We start from the raw sequence: 17,643 nt of genomic DNA on the forward strand, positions 1-17,643 counted from the left end.
ACATTGTTTTTTCTTGAAAATCAGCATGCAATAGGGACAAATATACATTCCTATAGTTAAGTTCTCTGACCCCAACTATGGTATCAAAAGCTGTAAATTATAATAAACTCCCCTCACATATTATGAGACCTACGTCAGTTCCTCTTTCCATCGCTTAGAGACCTCTCTCGTTCACGTTCATTAGTCCAAACGCAAGGTTCTATATATCAAATTCAAGGAAATCTAATATAGATTTCAGAAAGAAGTTTAACGACAACATTCAAGGTTAATTACCCTTGTCAAAACATAAAGGGCTAAGAGGGAGTTTCAGATTCTACTAAAAGGAGACGTCATTTTGAAATTCTTATCACGCCAATGTGATTGGGGTGAACACTGAAGGTCACAAAAATAACATCAATTTTATAAAAAGATAACTTTTACAACATCTCATTATTAAGGTTTTTCAAAGGAAGTGTAAAAACACCCTATTACAGTACCCAAAACACAAGAGACACTAAGAGAAACTCAAACCAACTAGGGGAAAGGCTTAGAATTCAATATTACCTCAGAGAAGCTACAAAAGAAAGGATTGAGAGATTTTTCTCCACCGAATCCTTGAGGTGGATTTTGAGGATTTCGCTCCGATTAAAACGTTCCTCTTAGTGTGGTGGTTTGGTTGCAAGCAGTGGTGGCCACCGGTGGTCGTGGGTGGTGGAGAAGAAGGTGTTAGGGTTTGGGTGGGTGTTTGGAGAGGAGGAGAGCGAAAAAAATTGTGTTTTTCACGTTGAAGAACGTATTTATAATTTGCAGATCTCGCTTAGCGAGCTAATCTCACTAAGCAGGAGTCCACTTTTGGCACTAAGTGCGACCATTCTTGCTTAGCACAATTCCCTCTCGAGTTAGAATTTGCGCTAAGTGCAACAATTCTCGCTGAGCGCAATTCCTCTTGCGCTAAGCACAACAATTCCTACTTAACGCAATTCCCTCTCATGTTGTAATTATGCTTAGCACGCTTTCGCGCCAAGCCAAAGTTCAAAAGTTTTTATTATGAAAATCCCAACGGTCAAACTGTGAGCAAATGTCCTAGGAACCTCAAGTCAAAACTTGAAGACAATCCAACGGTTAACAAATTTTGGTTCACAATTTTACTAGAATAGGTTTAGGTAAAATTTGAAATCTCATAATTTCAACATAGGTCAATACAGCTCCACATAACTCAACATCCACATCAAGAAAATCACACATGACTAATTCACACCATACCTCAACTCATTCAAGTAAATCATACAATCAAATAACACGATGAATACAATTAAACATCGATTTATAATTAGCAAAATTTCAGGGCATTACATTTTTCATCCCTTCTCTTCCATCAGTTTCTAAACCCCTTTTCAAGTGTAAGGCCCCTTTTGGCTATGAGAGGCTAAGCCCTTAGTTAGGGTCTATCAGGCCTAAAAAGCCAAAAGATGTATTATACACTTCATATTTATCAATTCAAGGTGTTTTCTTTCCTATTATCATTTCTTACTTTTAATTCCATGTGTCATTCATCCTTGCATCATCTTTGGGGGTTAGGTGCTCGACAGAGGATAATCCTTAATAGAAATACAAGGAAGGTCATGCATGCATCTGTTTTAGGAATTAGTCGCTCAACAAAGGGTAATTTCTAATAGAACTAAAAGGAAGGGATATCTTAATAAAATCATTGCTAGACATAGAGTGATTGCATTATGCCCATGCATCAAAGCAAGCATCAAGAATTAGAACTTCATGCATTTTATCTATTGAACTTTGCAAAGACATTTGGGAGATAGATAGGTAAAATAGGTTTGTCGTCGTGAGACATCAGGGGCAAGTATTCTAATAAATGTGGGTAGGAAAAATTCACCTAATTGATAGAGAGATATCTAAAATAATACATCTTAGGCAAATATGGCTTGCTAGGTCCTAACATTCTCATCTCATTGAATTCCCTATTAATTCTTTTGTCTTCTATTATTTCCTTTGTCTATTGATATCTATTATTTAGTTATTGTTCTTTTTACTCATCTTCTACCTCATGTTGTCTTTTCCTCTTATAAATTGGAAATTATCCAACACAAGTACAAAACAAAGTCCCTGTGGAAATCAACACTCAAACTTTCGAGTACTTTACTACTTGGACATTTGGTACACTTGTCAAACTGTTAACAAGTTTTTTGTGCCATTGTCGGGGACTTTGTTCTTAGTACTTGGTTGTCATACATTTTCAATTTGTAAGTATTAATTCTTTTATTCTTTATTTTAATTCCATTTATTATTTTTCTTCTCCATTCTTTTTCTTCTATAATTTGCACAGTAGTGCTTGTTTTTTTGTATGCGAGGTAGAACTGCAATCGAAGATTTAGCTCCCCTAAATCCATAAATTGAAGCCACTTGCAAGTGTAACAACGCTGCAAGAAAAAGAAGAGAGTAAGAAATACAAGGTAGCAGTCAACCCTCACCTCCACCCTCTCCAAAAAGCCACTATCAAATGGAAGAGGAGCATGCATGATGAGTGACACTAGAAGACTATTCTATTACAGCTACCCCACAATTCTTCGCCAGTATTGCAAGGTCGGAGGTTCAAGCGACCAACATATCTTATCCTCACTCTCTCGTATAGCTAATGCAAGGAAATCTCTTCCACGGTCTACCAAATGAGGATCTTTATGCTTATCTCACCACCTACATAGAAATTTGTAACACTGTAAAGATAGTCGGTGTTCCCGAGAATGCCATACGCCTCAATCTTTTCTCTTTTTCTTTGGCAGGGGAACCAAAAAGGTGGATATACTCCTTCAAAGGCAATAGCTTAAGGACCTAGGAAGAAGTTGTCAAAAAGTTCTTAAATAAATACTTCCCAGTGTCAAAGACCATTGAGGGAAAGATGGAAATGTCCTCATTCCATCAATTTCTCGATGAATCACTTAGTGAGGCACTCAATTGTTTCCACAGACTACTTAGAAAGACACCTACACATGGGTACAGTGAGCCGATGCAATTAAACATCTTCATAGTTGGCCTGCGACCATAGTCAAAGCAAATTCTTGACGCATTCGCAGGGGGAAAAATCAAGTTGCAGACACTGGAGTAGGCAATGGAGTTAATAGAGAACATGGTGGTCAGTGATCACGCCATCTGTCATGATCGAGCATACACACCAACAAAGATGATCCTTCTAGAACTCACAACCTAAGATGCAACACTGGCCTAAAACAAGCTATTGGCCCGACAGATAGAGGCCTTGACAGAGACCCTCAGCAAGCTCCCTCAGCAACTACAAGCGGTAAGTTAAAGTCCCTCTCACTCTTCAATCATGCAAATAAGGGGATGCCACATTTGTGGTGGAGCACACGAGCCAGAGTAATGCATAGACCAAGAAGATTCTTCTAGGGAGGTGAACTACATGGGCGCTCATAATCACCATGGATTCCAAGGCTACAACCAAGGAGGACCGTCGGGATTCAACCAAGGGAGGAATTTCACACAAGGCTCAAGCTAGAGGAATCATCCGAGGAACCAGTTCAACAAGGAGCAAAGAAGTCAACCTATCCAGAATTCCAACCAAGGGGTCGATCTTTGTAAGAAGACCAGCAAGCTTGAGGAGAATTGAATCAATCCATGCAAATATCCATGTCCAACTATAGGAGCACAAAGTCATCCATCAAGAACCTGGAGATACAAGTGGGATAATTAGCCAAACAAATGGTTGAAAGACCTACTAGCAACTTTGGAGCCAACACAGAGAAGAACCCGAAGGAGGAATGCAATGTGGTGTTGACTAGAAGCCAGAAGAGAGCATATAGAGAAGAAGAATCTAAAGGAGACCAGTCTGAGGAAGGAAGGGTAGACAAAGAAGGAGAGAAAGAGGAAAAAGAGAAGAAGGAAAAAGAAGAGAAGGTTTTAACCTCTAAGACCAAAAGCCTACTAGCCCGAGAGGCTAGGAAAAAAGAGCCACCAACCCCGCTAAAGGAGCCCCCATATCCTTTAGTGCCATCAAAGAAGAATAAGGAGTGATACTTCAAGCATTTCTTGGAGATATTCAAGGGGCTGGAGATAACCATGCCATTTGGGGAAGCCTTACATGTGGAAGCAATGCCTTCCAAGATTATTTTGATGATGCCAAAGAATCAAGAGTTAAGCAAATTCCAAAGATTCAAGAATCAAGATTCAAGATTCAAGAATCAAGTTTCAAGAATCAAGAATCAAGAACAAGATTCAAGACTCAAGATTCAAGAATCAAGAGAAGACTCAATCAAGATAAGTACTAAAAAAAGTTTTTCAAAACATTGAGTAGCACAAGAAGTTTTCACAAAATCATAACCAAAGAGTTTTACTCTCTGGTAATCGATTACCAGAAGATAGTAATCGATTACGAATAGCCAACATTGTTTTCAAAACTGATTTACAAAGTTGTAATCGATTACCATGAGCATGTAATCGATTACCAAAGTTTTAAAACGTTAAAATTCAAACTTCAACAGTTACAACTAGTGATAAAACATTTTCAAATCATTTTTAACTTATGTAATCGATTACACAATACTTGTTGTCGATTACCAGTGTTTCTAAACATTTTGATTTTCAAATTTAAACATGAAAAGTCACATCTGTTGATGTGCAATCGATTACACCTTAATAGTAATCGATTACTAGTGACTGATTTTGAAAAATAAATTTTCAAAAGTCACAATTCTTAAAGTGACTTGCTTCTGAAATAATTTTTCAAAAGTCACAACTTTCTAAGTGACTAGTTTTCAAAAGAGATAATTTTTAAAAGGTGACTAGTTTTAAAGAAATTGCCAAGAGTCATAAACTTTAACTTGAGTCATCAAGAGATTATAAATATGTGACCATGGCATGAATTTAATAACAATCTTTCAACAAGTTTCATAACAAGTTTTTTACAGAACTTTCTGATTTAATTTCTCTTCATCTTTCTAAAAGTCTTTGTTCAATCCTTTCTCTTTCAATAAAAGTTCTTTGATAAAAAAACTTGTGCTATTCTTCTTCATTCACTTCTCCCTTCGCCAAAAGAATAGAAGGACTAACCGTCTAAATTCTTTTGTGTCTCCCTTCTCCCTTTCCAAGAGAATTCAAAGGACCCCGCCTGAGAATTCTTTTGATTCTTCCCTTCCCCTTAAACAAAAGATTTCAAAGGACTAACCGCCTGAGATATCTTTTGTTTCCCCTTACAAAGATTCAAAGGACTAACCGCCTAAGAATTCTTTGTCCCAACACATTGGAGGGTATATCCTTTGTGGTACAAGTAGAGGGTACATCTACTTGGGGGTTGTTATACTGAGAACAATATAGGGTACATCTCTTGTGGATCAGTTCAAGTGGAGGGTACATCCGCTTGATTTTTCAAAAAGAACAATGGAGGGTACATCCCTCGTGGATCTTTGGCTTGTAAAGGATTTTACAAGGTTGAAAGAAATCTCAAGAACCGGTTGGTTGCTTGGGGACTAGACGTAGGCACGGGTTGTGGCCGAACCAGTATAAAATTCTTGTGTTTGTCTTCTTCTTCCCTACACTCTTTAATTTTCGTTGTGTACTTTTAATTTCCACTTTTACTTTTGGTTAAGTTATTATTTCTATTATTTACTTTCTTAACTTAGTAGTAAAAGCCTAGTTGAATCTAGTAACATTAAAAAGGATAATTTTTTAATTAGACAAGACGCATTAATAATTAATTCAACCCCCCCCTTCTTACTTATTTCGAGGCCACTTTATCCAACATTACAGCAGATGCCACTCTACACCAAATTCATGAACGACATCCTCACCAAGAAGGGGAAGTACATTGACAATGAAAATATTGTGGTGGGAGGCAACTGTAGTGCAGTGATACAGAGGAAGCTGCCCAAGAAATTCAAAGATCCCGGGAGAGTGACAATCCCTTGCACCATAGGGAATGAGTCAGTAGGGAAGGCTCTCATTGACTTAGGAGCAAGCATCAACTTGATGCCCCTGTCAATGTGTAAGAGAATTAGAAACCTGAAGATAAACCCTACCAAGATGATGCTCCAGCTCGTAGATCGATCAATCACCAGACAGTACGTGCTAGTGGAAGATGTCCTGGTCAAAGTCTGCCACTTTACTTTCCCGGAAGATTTTGTCATCATGGACATAGAAGAAGATGCAGAGATTCCTCTTATCCTAGGCACACCCTTCATGCTAACTGCCAACCACGTGGTAGATATAGGGAATAGCAATCTGGAAATGAGCATCGACGAGCAAAAGGTAACCTTCAACCTTTTCGAAGCAATTAAATGCCCAAAGGAAGATAGGAGGTGCTTCAAGGTGGAGGAGGTCGATAAAGAAGACACCAGTGTTCTCCAAACCGCATAAACTTCACTGGAAAATGCTCTGATCAATGTTGTGAATTGTCTACCCAGTGAAAAGGAAAAGGATCTAAGGGCTTGCTTGGAAGACTTAGATCATGAAGGAAACATTCTTGCCAGTTGGACCAATTGTGAAGAATTGAAAAGCAGGAATCCATCTGAGAAAACCAAGATGGCCTCACGAAAACGTCGAGTGGTGCCCACTCAAGGAAGGGATTCCACCTGGGATTCCTCTCGCTTAACTTCAGAGACAGCTTGGCACATATACCAAGACAATGTTCACCTCTCGAACATCTTACAAGAGAGGAATGTGGAGCTCTTCACGGGCATGTTTGATGAATTTTACGGAGAGCTCCAACGAAGGTAGTGGCATCGGGTTCTCACCAAACTCCTGGAGAAGCAAATCAACGTCGCTCTGGTCAAAGAATTCTACTGCAACATCTATGACCCAAAGAACGACGCTCCAAAATACTGCAAGGTGTGGTGGCATGTCATCCGGTTTGATACGAAGACGATCAACGATTTTCTTGACACCCCCGTCGTCCTTGTTGATAGAGAAGAATATCCGGCGTACTCCCAGTACTTGCACACATACCCGGATCATCAGGCCATCGCGGCAGCACTATGCACACCCGGAGGCGGATTCATCCTGAATGCCGACGAGGCCCCATGGAAGTTATTACGGAAGGATCTCACCATGCTCGGTCAGACATGGAGTGTACTTTCTTACTTTAACCTTGCCCCTACCTCTCATACTTCTAATCTTAATGTTAACAAGGCAAGGTTGATATATGGCTTGGTGACGAAGATGGATATGTGTCAGACCCTAATTTCATCCAGGTATAATTCTTTTATCATCTAGATATAATGTTAATTGAATTATAGGGGTTAGCACCAGTTACAGTGCAAGGTCGAGGGATCGCTCAAGTTGATGTTTGATTGTCAGATTCAGGAACAAAAACCACAAGGAAAGGGGGGGCAAAATGGCCATTTTTATGTTTCTATGCTTGAGCTCCCCCAAGCCAGCATCTAGTGGGCCATTGAATGCCTTCATCCTTAAGCAATCAGCTCGCTTGAGCGAGCTGATACCTTCAGTTGTAAGAAATCAGCTCGCACGGGAGAGCTTCCCCTGCCCCAAATGGATTTTTCTATAAATAGCCATGCAGGGGAAGAGGTTAAGGGGTTGGGAACTGAAGAAAACAGAGGGAAAACGCAGAAGGAAAAGGAGAAAAAGAAAAGTAAAACTGAGGCGTTGCAGAATTATGACCGTGGATCATTTCCATCGCCATTTCTCTTGTTAGTCTTGTGCCCTGCGCAATGGTTGGTTAGTTTTTCTTAAGATTTTGATGTAATCTTTATACCCTTGTGTATCCCTCTTGATATTATATATGTAATCTTTTCTACTCAAATATCACTTAAGATCGTTTCAAGGTCCAATGCCTTCACGACTCCCTCCACTTTTCAAAAATCTAAAACTTCGTTTCAAGGTCAACGCCTTAACAACTCTTTGTTTGCAATTAAAATAAATCATTCAAAAGAAACATAAAATAAATTCAACACACAAACATTTAGACTTAAAGAACTACGTAGGTTTGATTTCCTCATTGCACTTGGGGATACGTAGGAGCAAGGGCAACACCTTTGTCGATTAAAAAAATAATATAGTAAAAGAAAAGAAATTCACCGCTCTTAGAAAAATAATTAATTTTGTAGTCACATTATTTTTATTGCACACTCGATTAAAGGGTGTCGCTCTTCGTGATGGACGCGTGGGATGCTAATACCTTCCCTATGCGTAAACGACTCCCGAACCCTTCTTTTCAAAATTCGCAAACCTTTTTTGATTTTTCTAACGTTTTCCTCAAATAAACGTTGGTGACGACTCCTACTCGTTTTCTCCTTAGGAGTCGATCGTGCTTTTATTTATTTTCTTTTGTCGTCCGATCGTAAGGTAGGTTGCAACAATATGGACTTGGGCAGCTTCATCTTGGGCCAAATCACGCAGATTGCCCAGTCCAGCACTTTTCAATTGAGGTTCCTGATGTTGATCACAGCGTTGTGTGACACTTAGGGGGTCGTTTATGACACCCTAACCTTTGAGTCACTAAGCCTTGTGATTAACTTCACCTACATAAAGAAGAACTACTAGAACCCCATCGACTGGTCCATCACCTTCCTAGGGCACCGCCATACCCAAGCCAAAGCTGCAACACCAAACGCCCCACCTCAAGCATAGTCTCCTTCACCATGTGTTGTCTGCCGCTAGTCACAATCCACCTTAGTCCCAATGGACCAACATAATCAGATGCTTCAGTCCATCTACCAGGGCCAGCAGATCATTGTCCACGGTCTTTACAAACTCTCCATACACTTGGGGATGAACCTACATCTAGCAGGTTGCTTGGCCGGGAGGCCAGCCCTCTACTGATTGGAGGGGTGAGCCTTTTCAGGTCAGAGAGACTACTAAGGTTAGAGCTAGGGATGACATCATGATAGAATTGGCAGCTGCTGATTGGGGCTCATGGCTAGACTTGGGTTGAAAAGGCAGGATTTTTATAAATAAAAAAACTTGGTCTTTAAATAATTGTCATTTAAATTCAGTCACTATGTCTTTAGTTTTATTTTATTCGTTTTCTCTCAAATAATTGCATGATATTTATGAAGTCATTGCTAAGGCTTTTTCTGAAGGACTCAAACACTTGAAATGCTACATATCATTTTTGTGAAAATTTTGGTTTCATGAAGGCAAGCGTCATTTCAAGTAGTGGAGTATGAATCACAATAGAGAAAAGGTTAGCCTATCTAGAAGAAATCATGATACAGTAAGCCAACAACTTTGTTTTGTCTCGATGAGTTGTGTGAAACCTACTTGTGAGAGAACGTCTGTTTTTAATTTTTTGATTTTGCATCATTCTTAGACTATTACATTAATTACATGAGGTGGAAGTGATCAAAGCCCTATTTCAGTTTCTTCTTATTTTCAGCCACTTAGCCAAAAAGCCAACCTTTGATAAAAATTTATCCTTTGCACCTTATTTGAGCCAAAAATGATAATCATGTTTTTTGTAAAACCCCTAAGCCTACTTTAATTATCTCCTACCTTGTTTTAGGGTTTAAGAGAGCATAAGGGTTTTAGTCATGATATACCCCTAATCTGGGGGAGGGTTAAGATAAAAATTGTCTCAGGAAGGTAAAACAACACAAATAAGGCACCATCAAAAAGCTTGTAAGCCCAAAGTTTAAAAAAAAGGCAAAAAATAAATAGGTGCCATAAGTGTTGTTTAAAAAAGGGCAGAAAATAAATAAGTGTAAAAAATGTTGTTAAAAAAACAATGAATTGAGGCTGAAAAATAAATAAGCCTAGGCGGAATAAGTGGAAGTTTTTCTAGGATAAATGCTCTCTTATAACCCTAATTTTTAAATCCCAAAAAAACCACAATTTCTTTGATTAGCCAGGCAACATTACAAGCCAATAAAATTCGTTAGTGATCCACCAAGTGTAAGCAGGATAACTTTATCTGAGATGAAGTGCAAAATTGGAAACATTAATTGTAGGTCGTAGAATTTCAAACACTCACCCAAGACATTTGTGAGCAGAGAGAAACACTAAAGCCTTGTGAGGAAAAGTGAGGCAAGCCGACCTGATTGATTTATGCTACTAACCAATTCTATCTCAATGTTTGTTTATGCTTCCATTGCAAGATCATAGCAAATGAAAGAAGGTCCAACTAAGCAAATTTGAAAAAATTGCAATGCTTGAAAGTGTTGGAGCATTCGGAGCCAACTCTCATTTTTGTTTTTGCTCGAGGACAAGCAAAGTTTTTAATTTTGGGAATTTTGATAACCGTTAAATATGAGTTGTTTTTATAATAAAAATATATTAGAAATATCTTTAAAAATATTTATTTAGCAATTATTTTTGGTTTAATTGTTAGGAATGGATATTTTTCTTATTTATGGCTTGCAGATATGAAAATGAGGGATTAAAAGAAAAAATGATCCAGAAAATATAAAAAATATGAATAAGGAAGATTTTTTACTTTAGGCCCAAGTTCACTCCAGTAACTATAAAAAAGGAATCAAACCCAAGTCTACTCCAATAACTATAAAAAGGGAGTCAGACCAAGAGAAAAAGACACACCGAGTCTCAGAGCACTCTAATACACACCCAAAGTCTGAGAACTCTCCCTTAGGGAATTCTTTCTTCTCTCTCATCATTTTCTATTCCCTTTTTTCATCCCTTCTCTTTCATCAGTTTCTAAACCCCTTTTCAAGTGTAAGGCCCCTTATGGCTATAAGAGGCTAAACCCTTAGTTAGGGTTTGTCAAGCCTAAAAAGCCAAAAGATGTATTGTACACTTCATATTTATCAATATAAACAGGTGTTTTCTTTCCTATTATTATTTATTACTTTTAATTTCATGTATCATTCATCCTTGCATCATCTTTGGGGGTTAGGTGCTCGACATGAGATAATCCATAATAGAAATATAAGGAAGATCTTGCATGCATTTGTTTTAGGAATTAGTCACTCGATAGAGGGTAATTTCTAATAGAATTAAAAGGAATGGGTATCTTAACAAAATCATTGCTAGACATAAAGTGATTGCATTATGCCCATGCATCAAAGCAAGCATCTAGAATTAGAACTTCATGCATTTTATCTATTGAATCTTTGCAAAGACATTTGAGAGATAGATAGATAAAATAGGTTTGTCATCATGAGACATCAGGGGCAAGTATTCTAATAAATGTGGGTAGGAAAAATTCATTTGATTGATAGAGAAATATTTAAAATAATACATCTTAGGCAAATAAGGCATGTTAGGTCCTAACATTCTCATCTCATTGAATTTCCTATTAATTTTTTTGTCTTCTATTAGTTCCTTTGTCTATTGATATCTATTATTTAGTTACTGTTCTTTTTACTCATATTTTACCTCATCTTATCTTTTCCTCCTATAAATTAGAAATTATCCAACTCAAGTACAAAACAAAGCTCTTGTGAAAATCGACATTCGGACTCTTGAATACTTTACTACTTGGACATTTGGTACACTTACCAAACTGATAACATTTTGGTTCTCATTTTCCAAATTTTACAATGTTACAATTAAATGGATGCAATTATATTATACATTTAATTTTGTAACTTACTCGTGCGTCTGTACGAGTACTAAACTAGTTTACGAAAACAAAAGGATGTCGGATAATGTCATATAAGACAGCTCTTTAGCATCCATGTTAAAAGTATCCATATTAAATTTTTTTCATTGAACCCACGGACTAAGGTGTTCAAAATCAAACAAAATCATTTGTAAATTGTTAAACCTACTAAAAAATATAAAAGAAATTGCATTTCGGTCCTTGTTATAAAAAATAGAATCAAACCAAATAAATCGCATATTATACTTATGGGTCAATTTGTTTAAACTTATTTATTAAAATAAAAATTTATTTTAACAAAATAAGTAGCTTTGTATTTTTCTAATGTGCTTGCCTAAAAATTTTCTACTTAAAAAATAGTTTTTTTTATTTATTGTAAGAAGTAAATACTCTCTTCTAGTAAAATGCTTATATAAAACAAAATTCTTATTTTAAAGTTATTTTTTTAAGTTTAAAAAACTCACCTTCTATTGTTTTTATTCTAATAAATAATAATAAGTATTAAATAATTTATTATGTTTAAAATAATAAATTTATTACTTTTCTTTTCTTTATAATTAAGGTGCATATTTTACTTTCATATATTAAAAAATAATGTACTAATATTATTAAAAAAATAATAATTATCAAATTATGCACAAATCACTATTGTGCTAAAAAAAGAATTAGTAATATTATTTTATTTTAATGCTAAATAAAAGTAAAGATAATAATAATTTTTAACTAAAATATGTTAAACAAAATATAATAAAAATAATAAATTTATTTTTAAAATAATATAGCATCTATACTTCCTAATAATTAAAAAAAAATACTCTCATTTAGTGTACACGTCTCACTAGATCATTTTACCCGTAGGTAATTTTTAACTTTTTGTTACTTCTCCTAATAATTACCCACTATTCTCATGTTCCTTAGTTTTTTTTTTTTTAACTTTTTTTTATAGTTAAAATAGATAGAGGCTCCGAACGCATGAGTGCATGTGGTTAATTTCAGTTCACACTCTCATCAGGGTCAGGAATTGAACCGGTTCTTGTCCTATTAAATAACACTACCCACGCACTGAGTTAGAGTGAGAGAAACTAGTGACTGACTTTTCGAGAAAGGAAAAAAAAAGAGTTTCCGGCATTATTCCATCATGAACGCTCTTCCCATTCTTCTCTTCTTCCTCTTCGTTTCGGCATTAGGTATTGTTGTTCCCTTCCTCTTCTTCCCAATCTGCAAAAATTTCCAACACCTCTTTCTTTTTATTGCTCTTCATTCTTCGCCGCATTTTCAATCCGCAGTTACTTCAGATCTCGTTAATTTTCCGTTTCAATTCATCATTTTTTTTCTATGGTTTCTCTTTGCCGTTTATGTTTTTCTTTTTTGCTTTGGCGTTCTGACTTTTTTTTTCTGTTCTGTGTTTCAGTTTATGCGAAGAAAACTGGCGATGTGACGGAGTTGCAAATTGGCGTGAAGGTGTAGCCTTTAACCTATTACTTTGATTAAGATCCATTGCATCTTTTATAGTTTAGGTTAAAGGTTTCGATTAATTAACATTTGCCGATCTAAAAAAAAAGGTTTCGAATAATTTGTACGGAAAGAGGAGTTTGCATAAAGTGTTTTTAATTAAAAATTAAAATTAAAATTCGTTGTCTTGGTATATTTTTTAAGTTGATGCTGGATCCCGATAGAATGTAATGGGTATATTGCTTGATGAGTGCAACCACATTGAGCAGTCTGGAAATTTGTTTTGAAATGTAACTGTATAAGTGTGGTTTTCTTCTCTTGGTTCAGCTGCAAAGTCAATGGGTATTTTAAAAAAAAATATGTAAAATAATTGCATGGAAATCTTATGGCATCACAGGTGCTTGGATATTTATGTATTGTTTCATGTAAGTTGAATTGTGTAAAAGTGCAGTGAAAAGCCTTGCACTGGGGAGGAAGATTATGTTACTGTGTTATGCATTTGAAACAGCTAAAATAATTGTTGATCTTTTAGGCTATATTACTATATTAGGTACTATTTTCATTCTCAAGAAAAAAAAAATTGTGGTAGTAGTATGCTACTATGCTTGGCATTTTGTGTTTCAACTTTCAAAATAAAGTGTAAATTCATGATTGGAGTCTGAATATAAACAGTGTCCTTTCAGTGAAGGAAAGCAAGGTATGTTTATGGGCTTTACACATATATGTGGTAATTTGTTGTGGAGATTGAAAACAGGGAAAATGTTGTTTTCCACGGGGAACAGTGCAACATTGTTTGTTTCCAGCGATACTGAAGTTTTGACTTGTCAATATGCATTAGCAATACTATGGTGAAACTGAGTTTTATGCCCTAGTTTTTGCTTACTATTGATGATCTCTGTCTCTTTCCAGCATAAACCAGCATCATGTGAAGTTCTGGCACACAAAGGTGACAGAGTCAAAGTACACTATCGGGTGAGTAATTTCTCAAGTTTGTCTTGTGGCCCAAGGACCATACAGTTTAGCAGAACCTTTTTTGAAGTAAAAAGCTTTTGAAAGGGACAATGCTTAAAATCTTTGCTGAAGTCGCATGTAAATCTGAAGTGCAACAATCCTTTTGAAAACCTAGTGTTTCATGAGATAGAGAAAACAAAAGTAATTGTTGGTATTTGATGCATAATATTCACTCACCTCAATAAAATTAACCCTATTTGAATTAACTATTGAACAATGCAAAGTACTAATTATAACTGTTACACAATTGTAATTTCCCTCTGCTGTGGATATATGTTAAACATGCCAGTCATACCCTATTCTGGTTTTAATGAGATGGATAGTTTTACCTTATGGTTAATTTCCTATCCTGTTTTGAGAAATTTCCGCATCACTTTCTAGAAATAACATTACTAAGCTATGTATTTTCTTCTAAGTCTATCATGGTTGTTTATTTTGATATTTCATAATCTGACCTGCATGCTAATCTGGGAATAATCTACAAAGGTTGTGTTTGGGGCAGCTGTGAAAATTAGATTATTTCAATAATCGATTATATGTATAACTGATTATTCTTATAATCATTTATAATCATAGTCAATTTTTGTTTGGGTAAGTTTGCTGAAAAGTGGTTCGAAAATAATTAATTTCATTTGGATGCAACAAAAAATCAGCTTTTACATAGTAAAGTATAAAAACAGCTGAAAGGAAAAATAAGCTGTTGAAAAATAATCATAGGCTACAAATTTTCAGCTTCATAAAAACAGCTTATTTTTTCAAAGAAAAGTTTTTTCTAAATTTAAGCTAGGATCCCAATCACCCAGCTTATATTTGAAACAACTTATTTTCAACAAAAAAACAGCTGAAATTTTAGATTATAAGTTGTCCAAAACATGCTCTAAAAGAACGAGACTGGGAAGGTATCAGTAGCATAGTCTCAACTGGAAATTACTTAGAGTCATTTCAATGCTGTGCTATTTGGGTATCCTTGCTTCTGTTTAAATTGAGTTTTTATTTTAGGATTTCAGAAGGCAACACCACATCAAAGCATTTTAAGCTGCATGCTCTAAGGAATTATTATTATTTTCAAAACTCATCATTTTGTTCATATGATGAGGGGTCATGTATTCACTTAGTTTTGTTGATCATGTTCTAGCATATTATATATTCACTCATGTTTGCAGGGAAAACTCACTGATGGAACTGTTTTCGATTCTAGCTTTGAAAGAAATAATCCAATTGAATTTGAGCTTGGTACTGGTCAAGTGATCAAAGGTATGTTGTGCATAAACAACTTCAGTCTGTTAATTTTCTGGTTTCATTACCTATAAAAGTGACTAGCTGCTGTGCTTGTTTGCTTATTTAATGAAAATGAAAGTAAGTAGATCAAATTAAAGAGATAAAATATGCTGCAAACTGTAAATAAATTGTATGCCAGATCTCAGTAGCACAATGGAAAGAGTTGTGGAAGTGGAAACAGAGGAGAATCACAGTACATGCAATCGTGGATGATTGATTGTATAGTTCTACTGGAGTGTGACGTTTACATAGCTTGTAATTTATAAATGTCTCCTTTTAGTTTACATTTGTTCTCTTCATGTCCTCTCCCATGCTCTTTCTAGTATCTTATCCTCTGTTAGCATTACAATAATAAATAAAAAAATGAAACTGATGAGCTATAATTTATATTGACACACTTTAGAATTAATGTGCTTCATATTATTTAATTTACATACCCACCAAAACATATGAGCTATAATTTATGCTCACATACATGCATGCGTGTATTTACATAATCATACTAGTATGTATGATGTAATTTTGTTACAAATTACTGGTTTATGATTGATGGGAAATCTTTCAAGATAGAGTATTCCATGATCACTACCTCTCTTTGCAGGTTGGGACCAGGGATTATTGGGAATGTGTCTTGGTGAGAAGCGGAAGCTGAAAATACCAGCGAAACTTGGCTATGGAGATCAGGGTTCCCCACCCACTATTCCAGGTAATTTATCATGTTGATATCATATTGATAGTAATGCTCTACCCAGCATTCATTTCTAGTTAGTAAAACTTATGTTTGACAGCTAGATATTTTATGAACCACCAAATTAGTCTCCTATGTACATCATCAATTTTGATTCGTTTCCTTTAAGATATGCGACTTTAAAGCTTTGATATGAAGAGTGCAATGTGTTTTAGTGTTTTAGATCACATCAAATACATAAATTTTAAATGCTCATATATGACTTGAGTTTCTATGGAAAAGAACTTGCTAAATAATGGTGATTAAACGATCTTAAACTAATGGCGTTTCCATTAATTTTTAGTCTGTATTACTTTTTTATACTATATATTAGCCAACTAACTATATTATATTAATATATGCTCATATATGACTTTTAACTTACAGGTGGTGCAACACTCATATTTGACACTGAGCTTGTGGGAGTGAACGACAAAAGTTTAGGCGAAGAAAAAGAAAACTCCGAACTGTAGACAAATCAAAAGAAATGGATAGTTTGAGTTTTTGCTGTCTTAGCTTATTTTTGTTCCTCAATAATATGTTTTTATGACCCAAGGTTTCACTGTTTAAAGATGAGGCTAATTTAGAAAGATTTATCCTGGTGTACCCTATCATTTGAATTCATCTCTACCTAGTATTTATTAGCGATTGACCTGTTTGAATACTCTCAGAAAATAGTTTTGGTTTTCAAACATTAAAAATAACTTTTTTTAGAACACTTGTTTATAAAAATTAAGACCTTTACTTGTTTATAAATTAAGACTTTTAAAACTAGTTCTGAAAACGTTTCAAGAAACAAGATAACTAAAAATGGAAAAACTAACTGGCAATCTTGGACAAAATAACATATTCATTGTCACCACTATTCTCATTCACACTAATATCATTAGTACTCATACTATTATCACTATAACCTTTATTATCACTATTATCATGTCATCATTAACACATTACTATCCCATCTTAATCACCACAATCACCATTTTTAACATTGTCAATGTCATTATCATTAGCATTGTCAATGCCATTATCATTATGTTGTTGACACTAATTCTATTATCATTATCATGTTATCGTTGTTATTATTATTATACAAAAATACTATTAAACTAATTTTTAATATAATATGAAATTTTTAAATAATTTTATTTTGAAACTAAAAATAAAATAAAAAATGTTAACATTTTAAAAATAATTTTAAAAAATTTTAAAACTAAAACTAAAAATTGATTATTAAAAAAAATGAATCTCAACTAAAAATCACCTCAAATATAGTATGAGATAGTGATAGTAAAAAAATAATGAGGTTAGTGAGTGATGAAAATCTAAAAAGTATACATTAAAGTCAACAAAGTTGATGAAAACGTAAAATTTAAATTAAATCCAATACAGTAATAATTTTCCGTAACTAAAAATGATAATATACATGTATAAATAGAATAAAAAATATATCTATTAAATACTATTTGTTCTTTTTTTTCACGTTTTGACGACACTGATGACTAGTACTTTTTCAATTAAAATTTATAATTTATAATAAATATAAATAAATATTTTTAAATATATAAATTATATTATAATTAAAATAAATATGTAGATGTGTAAAATAAATATGCATAGTTTATGTTGTAATAAATACTGATCAAGAAAAATAGGTAAA

The 17,643-nt window shown here is 34.8% G+C and overlaps 1 protein-coding gene across 1 annotated transcript; it reads left to right on the top strand.

Moving 5' to 3' along the window:
- The first annotated feature begins 12,589 nt into the window (after positions 1 to 12,589).
- Positions 12,590 to 16,650, top strand: LOC100305479 (FKBP-type peptidyl-prolyl cis-trans isomerase superfamily protein). The gene is made up of 6 exons (NM_001249050.2): positions 12,590 to 12,702; positions 12,927 to 12,976; positions 13,877 to 13,939; positions 15,142 to 15,232; positions 15,858 to 15,962; positions 16,371 to 16,650. The coding sequence occupies exons 1-6, from the start codon at positions 12,654 to 12,656 to the stop codon at positions 16,454 to 16,456; spliced, it is 444 nt and encodes a 147-aa protein (NP_001235979.2). The 5' UTR covers positions 12,590 to 12,653; the 3' UTR covers positions 16,457 to 16,650.
- The last annotated feature ends 993 nt before the right edge of the window (positions 16,651 to 17,643 follow it).

The sequence above is a fragment of the Glycine max genome, chromosome 3 (genome assembly GCF_000004515.6).
Source record: "Glycine max cultivar Williams 82 chromosome 3, Glycine_max_v4.0, whole genome shotgun sequence".
In the NCBI taxonomy this organism is placed as follows: Eukaryota; Viridiplantae; Streptophyta; class Magnoliopsida; order Fabales; family Fabaceae; genus Glycine; species Glycine max.

What these genes read in the sequence shown, in the direction of transcription:
- LOC100305479 (NM_001249050.2), top strand. Translation starts at nt 12,654, where the DNA reads ATGAACGCTCTTCCCATTCTTCTCTTCTTCCTCTTCGTTTCGGCATTA. An exon ending in CCTCTTCGTTTCGGCATTAG is followed by an intron (nt 12,703 to 12,926) that starts GTATTGTTGTTC and finishes TCTGTGTTTCAG; the next exon opens with TTTATGCGAAGAAAACTGGC. An exon ending in AGTTGCAAATTGGCGTGAAG is followed by an intron (nt 12,977 to 13,876) that starts GTGTAGCCTTTA and finishes GTCTCTTTCCAG; the next exon opens with CATAAACCAGCATCATGTGA.